The sequence below is a fragment of the Sinohyriopsis cumingii genome, chromosome 11, assembly GCF_028554795.1.
Source record: "Sinohyriopsis cumingii isolate HCF-2022 chromosome 11, ASM2855479v2, whole genome shotgun sequence".
NCBI classification, from domain to species: Eukaryota; Metazoa; Mollusca; class Bivalvia; order Unionida; family Unionidae; genus Sinohyriopsis; species Sinohyriopsis cumingii.
The window spans coordinates 82,824,639-82,835,078 of record NC_142971.1 but is presented as its reverse complement, the minus strand read 5'-3'; the positions used below and the strand labels follow the sequence as shown (position 1 = coordinate 82,835,078).

At 33.7% G+C, this 10,440-nt stretch overlaps 1 protein-coding gene across 4 annotated transcripts in view; it reads left to right on the top strand.

Annotated features, from left to right (window-relative positions):
* The first annotated feature begins 4,716 nt into the window (after positions 1-4,716).
* The window catches only part of LOC149788862 (uncharacterized), a 39,585-nt gene continuing 33,861 nt past the window's right edge, over positions 4,717-10,440 (top strand). The window contains exons 1-2 of one of the 4 annotated variants that reach the window (XM_089974976.1): positions 4,717-4,834; positions 6,995-7,136. In XM_089974976.1, the coding sequence (XP_089831102.1) occupies positions 4,768-4,834; positions 6,995-7,136 (209 nt within the window). In that variant the 5' untranslated portion in view covers positions 4,717-4,767. Of the gene's footprint in view, positions 4,835-4,994; positions 5,297-6,145; positions 6,296-6,994; positions 7,137-10,440 lie in introns of those variants that run through there. The other 3 variants (XM_089974974.1, XM_089974975.1, XM_089974977.1) reach the window with 3 other exon arrangements.

Genomic DNA, 10,440 nt, shown 5'->3' with positions numbered 1-10,440 from the left:
AACCAAATGGACAAGATGCAAACCTTGCAAGACGTTTTAGACAACTTAGGAATAATGGAACAGATGCTAATAAGACTGGTTGAAGACCATTATTCCTATAGTCCCCATCGTGTAAAGATGGAAATTAACAATTTAAGAAAAGCAAAGGACAAGATTAGTTGTGTAATGAAGGAAATAAAGGAGGAGAAGGAGGATGAAGAGGAAAAGATAAGAATAAGAACATGGAACGAAAAAATTGAAAAAGAAGAGGAAAATGAGAAGAGGAAGAAAGAAGAGGAGGAAGAGAAGAAAGAAGAGAAGGAGAAAAAAAAGAAAGAGAAGAAGAGTGTAGGAGATAAAATAAGAAATTGGTGGAGAAAAAGAAGAAATTAGAAGCAGAAGAAAACCCAAAGGCCCTTTTCAGGGCCAGCCATATTTCTCGAAAAGAGATAGTCTTTGAATTGCCTACCCCTTTTTTAAATTTAAATTTAAATTTAAATTTAAAAAAACTTTTTTAAAAAAAAAAAAAATCCCATGTTAAATTCCCCTTGTACGTATAGTATCCCACGATTTATTCCCATGTTAATTCCCCTTGTACGTAGAGTGTCCCACGATTTATTCCCATGTTAATTCCCCTTGTACGTAAAGTGTCCCACGATTTTTCTCCATGTTAAATTTCCATTATACGTAAAGTGTCCCAAGGGTGTTTTTAATGCTAATTCCCATTATACGTAAAGTGTCCCCCTTCACTACTTATATATGTACCCATACACTGTATAGTAGCAATATGAAAATGTACCCCTACACTACGTAGCTGCAGTATGTAAATGTATGTCTACATTGTATAGTAGTGACATGTACATGTCCCCCTATACTGTATTCGTAGCGATACCCAAATGTACCCCTATACTGTATCGTAGCGATACCCAAATGTACCCCTATACTGTATCGTAGCGATACCCAAATGTACCCCTACACTGTAGAGCAGCAATATGAAAATGTACCCATACACTACGTAGTTGCAGTATGTAAATGTACGTCTACTTTGTATAGTAGCGATATGTAAATGTCCCCCTATAATGTATCGTAGATATACGTAAATGTACCCGTACACTGTATAGTAGTGATATGTAAATCTCCCCCTACACGGTGTAGTTGTGATATGTAAATCTACCCATACTCTATAGTAGTGACATGTAAATGTACTCCTACAATGTGTAGTTGCAATATGTAAATGTACCTCTACACTATACCGTAGTGATATGTAAATGTACCCATACGCTGTATAGTAGCGACATGTCAGTGTATCCCTATACTGTATAGTAGCGATACGTAAATGTGCCCCTACTTGTGTAGTAGCGATAATCAAATGTACACTTACACTATTTAGTGGTGATGTGTAAATGCACATTTGTTCTGAAGATGATCTAGTGCAGAGAAAGATTATGTTTAAAACAGTTTTCAACTGGTGGAGGTTCTAGGACCGTCAGCTTCCCTCGGCTAACTGTAATGTGTGTTACTTTAATCATTAATTAGACCGGGTAAAATGTCCAATCATTTTATTTAACCATTAATTAGATCGGGTAAAATGTCCAATCATTTTCTTTAACCATTAATTAGATCGGGTAAAATGTCCAATCATTTTATTTAATAATTAATTAGATAGGGTAAAAAACCAAATCATTTTCATTAACAATTAATTAGAGGGTAATAAATCCAATCACATTATTGAATTATTATTTACATCGGGTAACATGTCGAGTTATTTTATGTAACCATTAATTACGCAGGGTAAAATATCCAATCATTTTACGGTTTCTTTTTCAATTAAATACTTCAATATTATAATCTTTAGGGTTTTGTTAAACCTTTTTGTTTTACGTCATATACTGTTTTGTCTGAGTAAACTGAAAACACAAATTTAAATACTTGCCTTAAAACCATCTTCCTTAATCATTCTAGGTTTACATTCCTTTAAGATTTCTCTGATTTTCTTTGAGCGCTATTCGTTGTCTTGACTGCCTGATATTTGTCTAAGCAGCTAGAAATCCAGGATCCTAGTAGATATGTCTTAAATACTGTCTTATGTCGTCATCCATAACGATATGTAAAGATCCAATTAACATTTTGTACATTATGCATTTGCTGTAGTTTTTATCAAGAAGTTGACATGCAGTCACATTGAAACATGTGTTTTGATTTTCAACAGTTTGAAAGGTTTCCTAATGTTTGCAAATACATGAATGAAATCAGACTTACTTAAAATTGGCTATTCCTGGTATAGTAATTTTGTACACCGGGTCTTCATATATTGTACATATAGCTGAACATAAATTTGTACATTAACCCAAAATGTTCTTTATTCATTCTTTATACAACATTGTCTTAACGATGTTACTCTTCAACCAGATGATGTTTATTTATGTTATCATCATTAAAATTAGTATTTAAGTCTGCATCTTTTCTGAAACATAGGAGCTTATCTATTTATGTTTTGGAACAGTGTAATAAATATATTTGTCTTTTAGAACGATGGTAAATATTTAGTTACGTATGTAACTTTGAAGTATATACATTTTTCTTCTTGGAAAATTGGAATATATTTATTTTTCTTTTGCAACTTTGGAATAAACTTATTTTTGCTTTTGGAACATTGAAGTTAATTTATTTTTCTTTGAGAACATTGGTGTATATTTAAGTTTTCGAAATAAAAAGTAATATCTGTATTCACTTGAATGGGACTCTTCGAAGTTATTAGCTTTGAAAACACTTTTACAAACTTGTAAATAAAGAGGAATTGTCTATTGCTGTCGACAATATTGTTTCTTGTTAAGTTTGTGGAATATTTCTCTCAAATGTTTTTAAAACGCTGAACTCAACACAGTGTAGACTTGTAACATGATTTATACCGTACTGGCATTTTGCATGTTCCATTAATTTTCGTAGCCTGGCTGTTTTAGTAACATTGGACTGATCTAATAGTTCTTAATTTTTGAAAATATAACTCGCGTATATGTGGTTCGTTCATTTTACAGAAGGGAACCTTTTGATAGTTCCGAAATTTGAACTTATGGATGAATTTATTTATTTATTTCATTATTTAATTACTGGCCGAAAGTCTTGTTTTCGCGAGACTAGCAAAAATCGCGAGATTAGCAAAAGTCGCGTAAGCAAGAAAGAAAACCCTTTCCCAGAAGATATTATATTTGTCTTTTTGTGAGAATGAGTTTAAATAAAAATGAAAATGTTAAACTACGTAAAATGGCAAATAATGGACCATCGCAAACAAATTGGTATTAATAATGACATATATCAAAACAACAATAACGACAACAACTCCCAAAACAACACATTATACATTATTATTTTCCAACATGAGTTGATACAATTAGAAAGTGATTTGGATAAATGCATCCTTCCGACCAAACCGGGCATGTACTCTCGTAAAATCCCGTCAGATATTAGCATACTGAAAATCTTTTATAAGGATTCTGCTGGTACTGCTGCTGCTGCTACTACTACTACTACTACTGACTTAAAAACGACTCTCTTCGAGGCCAGATCAAAATAACGCTATTCATTTACATGGACGAGAACTCATGCGTGATATAATGATTCTCACAGGTATGAAAACAAATAAATACAATAACAGTAATAAAGTGGACTAGAGAATCCATAGTGTAGAATAAACGAACAGCCAGCCGGCAAGACAGTTTCGTAAAACTGTCGACATTCTAATATAAAACAAATGTCGCATAAAATGATATCATAGACAATCAATCGTGTATTCGCTCAGTTTTGATATGCATAATTAATAATTAGACCCTCAAAATTGCGACATCTTAAAATTAAAGCGATATAAATTAATTTTAGTTATACGTGGAATCTCGGCTGTTCAGGCACTTGCTGTAAGCATCGGAGCATACTTCTAGCCCCCTCCACATTCCCTAAACCAACACTAAACTTCTCCACTATAATAAAACAGCGCCCCCATCGAGATAAAGTCTATGTTTAGACGATCCCAGACCTTAACCCCTCACCCTTGAATAGAAGTCGAGGTTACCTGAGAACTAGACATTCTTTCCTACCCCAAATATGTCAGCCCCCAATATTATACTCATCAATACCTTTTCATTTTTAGATATCACAAACACAGACTTCAGTGTCGAAATGTCTAAATTCAATGATTAACTGTATATACCTATTACTCTGCATAAATCGTCAACGAGATAATTCACACTTAAGCTTCAGAAATAAAGATATTATCGAGATATTTTGCAATTATATACATTATGTCATGTGCAAACGAGTAATACAATAATGTATTACTTAGAAGCACAGTTATTGTCAATGTTTCTGCTTTAATTGCTGAAACAAATAATTTTGTGCCTTGGCACAACAGAATTTTTTTTTTTTTTTTTTTTTTTTTTTTTTTTTTTTTTGTGTGAAGTTCGTGAACTCTTTCGAGTACGTGATCATTGATCTGAAAGAAAATTCCGGGTTTGCTCGAAATTCTGGGCTTCAGTTTTAGGTTACATAGTTTGAGCTAGAAACTTTAGCTTCGTAGTTTTAAGTAAAATTAATTTTAAGTAAAACTAATTAATTCAAGAAAGAAACATATAGATTATCCGATGAAATTAGAATGAATTTAGCATAAAATAGCTATTCTATACCAAGAAAATAAAAAACTGAATAACCGTAAAGTACTAATATAAGAAATTGTCTATCTTTATTTGTGTTGCCCTGATCAACCAATGTTGCGTCTTAACTTGACAAAGTTGTCGTAAAATGTCTCGGATTTCCTCGACATTCGGCAAGCAAAGTAGTCTCAAATCATCGCAGAAATCTCTAGGAGGTTTGTAGCCTTCTTATTCTGCAAATATTTGAATAAGTTAATGCCCAGTTTGCGCCTATTTACTATTTAGAGTTCTAACTCTTAGCAGAACACCGACCAACCTATCCTCCCTCCAAAAAGTCGGCCTATCCATGTCTTTGAATTGCCCGCCTTTCTCCGATTACAGTCCCAGGGTCACAAATTTGTCCTTCACGTTAAAATTTCCTGACTCCAGACACGCTGACCACTGAGCATTGAGAGCATGCACAAAGTTTTATTTTTTCTGACTTGGATGAATTTTAAAATTTGAGATGACCTCCCGAATATCTGAACCATTTGGAGTTCAGGGCCCTGACGTGCTTGAGTGGAGTAGGTCTCTCAGGTCTCGTAGTCCGTCCCCGGTAAAGCATACAGCAACACGATCCCGTAGTCCATCTCCCCGTGTGAGACCACTCAGTTCTCGGCACAATTCTGCATATACAGGTATGCTACATTGTTTAGGGTTTCAGAAAGATAATCATTAGGACTTTAACTTTTGCTTTCACTTGTTTAAGAGTGTATGCAGGTTTAGGCTTGTCTGTTGCTTTCAATCCAAGCTTTGTTTTGCTTTTTATTTTAACCATTTGTATTAATCAATCTTCCCATGAATGGTATGGACTCTGATTTTGGAATGCAGTCATCAGTTTGTCTTGTTTTCTGAGATTTGTTGTTTTAAGAATATACTGCATCTATCATTTGAAGAAAAAAAATCTTTTCAGTGAAGGTGATCTACATCATAATGCAATATTTACATCAGCAGTCATGCTGGCTCAGTAGTTAGTATACTGGACATGTGACCAAATCAGGCTAAGTAGTTAGCATACTGGACATGTGACAAAATGAGGTGAAGTTGGAACAGCAGTATAACTAACCTGATGATATGTCAGTACCACACATAGAACTCACAGCCCTGTCGTGCTTCCTGTCAAATGTCAGAATGGGAAGGGAGTTCAGCCATGGATTTCTTTAAATCTACTTGTATATTATATTAACTGATGTCCTATCATATTACTATAATTAAAATGTAACTGATAAGTTAACAATATTTATTCCTTTTTTGTAAAAACTTGTTATAAAGAGTAAATATTCACAATATCATGTCTGTGATAGAAAACATGAGATTGGCCTTGATTACAGGATGGGAATGATATATGATAAATGAAAGAAATTGTGTTCATGTATGTAATGGAAGTATGTAATGCATATAAATGCTACTTAAAGGTGGCAAGATCCTAGAGTATAAATACATTCACATAAAGCATTATAAATAAAACAAGGCCCAGTCTTAATTCTTGCTTTCAATGTTTGGACCTTGCATGGGCAAAGAATCTTGGACATTTGCTCAAGCCAGATTTAAGTTTGATATGGGTGCCTGCAAGACCCATGTGAATACTCCTTTGACTCAGGCAAGCTGAAGTTTTCAAAGCAATTGCCAATGGGAAGGTACGAAAATATTGAGAGAGAGAGGACTTTTTTTTATTAACCCTGAATTAATGATTATCATTACCATTCGTATGATTTTAAATTGTGCCTTTACCTAATTATGTGTTTACTTTGCTTTGAATGCACAAGTGCCACTTATGTCTTCTAATTAGGAAGATGAAAAAAAAATACTGAGTAAGACCATACCAAATATTTGACTCCATTAACTTTTTTGTGTAGAAATGCATGAATATGAAAAAATAGGATTTTAAAAAAAATTAAATGTCAAATGCTATCATGAAATTTCTGATATTACAATAATAATAATAATAATAATAATAATAATAATATTAATAATAATAATACCCAGTAAATTTAAATAACTGCAGTATATCAATCATGGCAATAATATAACAAAACTTGAAGAAAATCAGTTCGCAAATTGAACTTTTTATTTTTTACAAGTCATATTGCCACAAAAATGTAAATATGTCATATGTATCATTGCATCATTACAGCTCTAGTGGCTAATTGGTTAAGATTTTAATGTTCAACCAGATTAGCAGTAAGCTGTTTTATGACATCTCTGGTGGCAAATTGGTTGACATATTAATGTTCAACATAAGAGCTGTCAGGGTCATAGAAAAGTCCTTGTTTGTTTATAAAATTGCTTGCAAATAATATTTGGACTAATATAACTGGAATATTTTTCCTTTGTAGGGGTTTATTTGACAGAAGTGCCACGTGCGATTCATTCACCGTCACCTCCCAGAATGGCCACATCACCCTTATTAAGGACACGTAGTGCAGCTGTACGTAAAAGCACAGGTAGCATTGCTGCAAGTCTGGGTGGAAATGCTGGGTAAGTTTTCTTGTATGAATCAGGGATTTTCTTGCAAAGAATGTAGGTATGAATTCAGGAAAATTATTAGCATTCTTAGGAACTTAATGCCATTGTTTAAGAAGGAAATTCACGTATAATATTTTTTTTAAAAATCAGGGCAGTATTAATGAGATAATAAACATTTTAAGTTCCAAATTAAATTGATTTTCTTACAAAACAATTCAGTTAGCTGAAGCAAACATTCATATGCAGGGATCAACCTAGACTTGAATTTAGGGAAAAGTGACTTCTCCTTTTGGACAGAATAGGGAAAAGTGAGAGCTGAACAGAGGGAAGTGGGTGAAAAGCAAGTCATGCAATATATATATATAGGGTTGGCACTGGCTTTAAAAAAGTTGTTGCCAAAAACATCGCCAACCTCAGTATTTTGTCATCAATTTTCAAAACATGTCGCCATTTTCATAATACAGTTCTATTCGTTTATCTCAACATCCTTGGGACCAAGGTAATATTGTCAACATAAGCAGATGTTTAGATAAGGTAAGTGGGGGGAACTGAATATATATTGAAATTCAGTAATTAAGTGACATTTTTAAGAAGTGACCTTTCGTCAATGACTAGGATTTATACAGAGAAAAAAAATCCAAAACATTGGAAATTTTGATTAAATGAAGACAAGTAGTCTGAAATACATTTGTATATTGACAACTTACATTTGTGAAGTACACTCCATAATTTGTTAAATAATGTACATGTATATGAAAAATCCACGAATTCAGGTATTTGATCATATATTAGAAAATTCATGCGTCAGTCAAATCCCATTAGAAAACACAACTAACATATATATTTAAAAATTGTCATCTTTTGATTCATATTCCGTTGTCAACAAACATTTTTTACTAAAATTCATTCTGATATTTATTATCCTGGTAGTTTGTGGCTGTATAGTTTTTTTATATGCTACATGTACATGTACTTAAATTGGCCTAGATTTTGGTCAGCCAGAGACAACTACCACAATGCCAAGGCTACCAAGAGGATGAGGCTATTCATGGGGAAATGAAAACATGTGAACAAATGAAAAGTTTAACAAACATTTTTGTGAGATGTCCTACCTTCATTTAACTAGAATGCTAGATATCTATCATTTCAAAATAGTGGAACTTTAATTTGGTTTTCTTACAATGCCATTGGTAGCAGTTGTAAGCACAGACTATTTTGTTGCATACTGGAAGCTTTCATGGCATAATAAATATGTTCCAATTACTCTCAAAAATAAAACAATGCTTTTATGTAAGTTTGTTGATGACTTCCTTTGATCAAAGGTCTTCGGCTTGCTTTGATGTACGTGGATGTGTTATTGAAGGTGCCGCTAAAGGCCCTCTTTGAAGGACCAAACAAATGCTCACTTGTTATTGATGTGGCAACATCAAATAATTGTAGAACACTGACTGAGTCATAATTTTTTTTCTCATTTGCTTAGTATATATATATATATATATATATATATATATATATATATATATATATATATATATATACAGAATGATCGGTACATTAAATGTAATCCATTGTCTTTTAAGTTTTGGCAAAAAAATATTTTTTCTGGCATATTTTTCGAAAAGATACAAATGTGGCCAGCATCTGGTCAATTGTAGTAGCTCAGAGGTGGTCGATTATAGCTGGTCAGATAGCATGACTATTTTGGTTATCTTACGCCAGACTGTAGTACTAAGGCCAGACACAAGCATAAGTGGATTATGATAAAACAATGTCGTGTTAGGGTGGTTTGTCAATATGAACAAAGGATTTGTTTATTTTACAATAGTTTCCTGTGCAATTTTACATCCAAGTTTTTTGTCTTCCTGTCATGGTACCTTTGAATTTCTCCATTCAAAACCCAGACTATATACAATTTTTAACAGCCAAAAATGTGGTCACAAAAAATACATATACGTGTGTGTAATTTTCATTCTCTTATTTGAATTATGCCCTCTATTTCCCAGTATGCATATTTGCATTTAACACTGGTTTTGAGCAATACTTTATTTTCAAGTAGAAAATCTTCAAAGTTGTATCGATATTATAAAACACATTTGGTGCATGTTTACCTACTATCATATTTCTGTATTATAAAACACATTTGGTGCATGTTTACATACTAACACATTTGTATGCAGAGTATTTTGGCAATATGACTTAAAAAGATAACAACAGAAGCTATACATTGTAATGAATTTTAACTGAATACTAACTAGATTACAGTATTGTAATTACAAGTCAGTACAAATGCTTAATCAGCTAACCTTAATCAGGAATTTTTCTTTTTGCTTTCTAAAAGTTCACTATAAAATGTCAGTTGAAAAGATTTCTAAACTTGTTTGAAACAACCCCTGAACCATGTACATGAAAGCAAATGCACATGTCTTTCAGATCATACTGTTTGTCCTAATTACTTTGTCTATGATAAGACATTACTATAACTGTTCATAGACAACACACTGAATAATGAAATCCAATATATGAATGAACTAAACCCTTTTGTAAAAATTGAATTGACACAGCCAACATGCAAGTGCATCTGTGTTTTGAAAGAGGGGGTTTCTTAATGTAACCACTCACAGGAGCTTACTACATATCTGTTGTACATGTACTATGCATCCTTCTCAAAGGGCAGCACATAAAAACATGACCCAACATCAGCATAACTTGGTGTGACTCTGGACAGATCACTAACATTCTAAAACCACCGCAGCAAAACTGAGCACTTGAAACAACCTACTCTGTAAACTGACTGGCTCAACCTGAGGCACTAGTGCTCAGACACTCGAGACATCAGCACTGGCCCTCTATTATTTGACAGCTGAGTAATGCACTCCTGCCTGGGCATGATCGTCCCATACCAAGCTAATTGACATCTCAACACAGCAATGCATGACCAAACACCAACATACCTTTTTATGACTGGACATATCACTGACATTCTACAACCACCTGAAGAAAGACCACCAAAACTGAGCACTTGAAACAACTGCAAACTCCGCAAACTATCTGGCTCAACAGAGGGAGTGCTTGTTTCATACCATGCTAATTGATGTCCAGCTCAACACAACAATGCGCATAATCTCTGGAACACTACGTTCTTCTCCTCTACCATGGCTACTGGTACTAAGCAACATTCCTCCTCTACATCTCTGTTGCCAGGAAGCAACCACAAAACTGCTGACTAAGGTTTATGCCAGTGAGAATCTTCCTCTGTACATGGGCATCACGTCATATCGAGCAGTTCGCTTGACTGCGAGACAGCCAATCTGGTTAG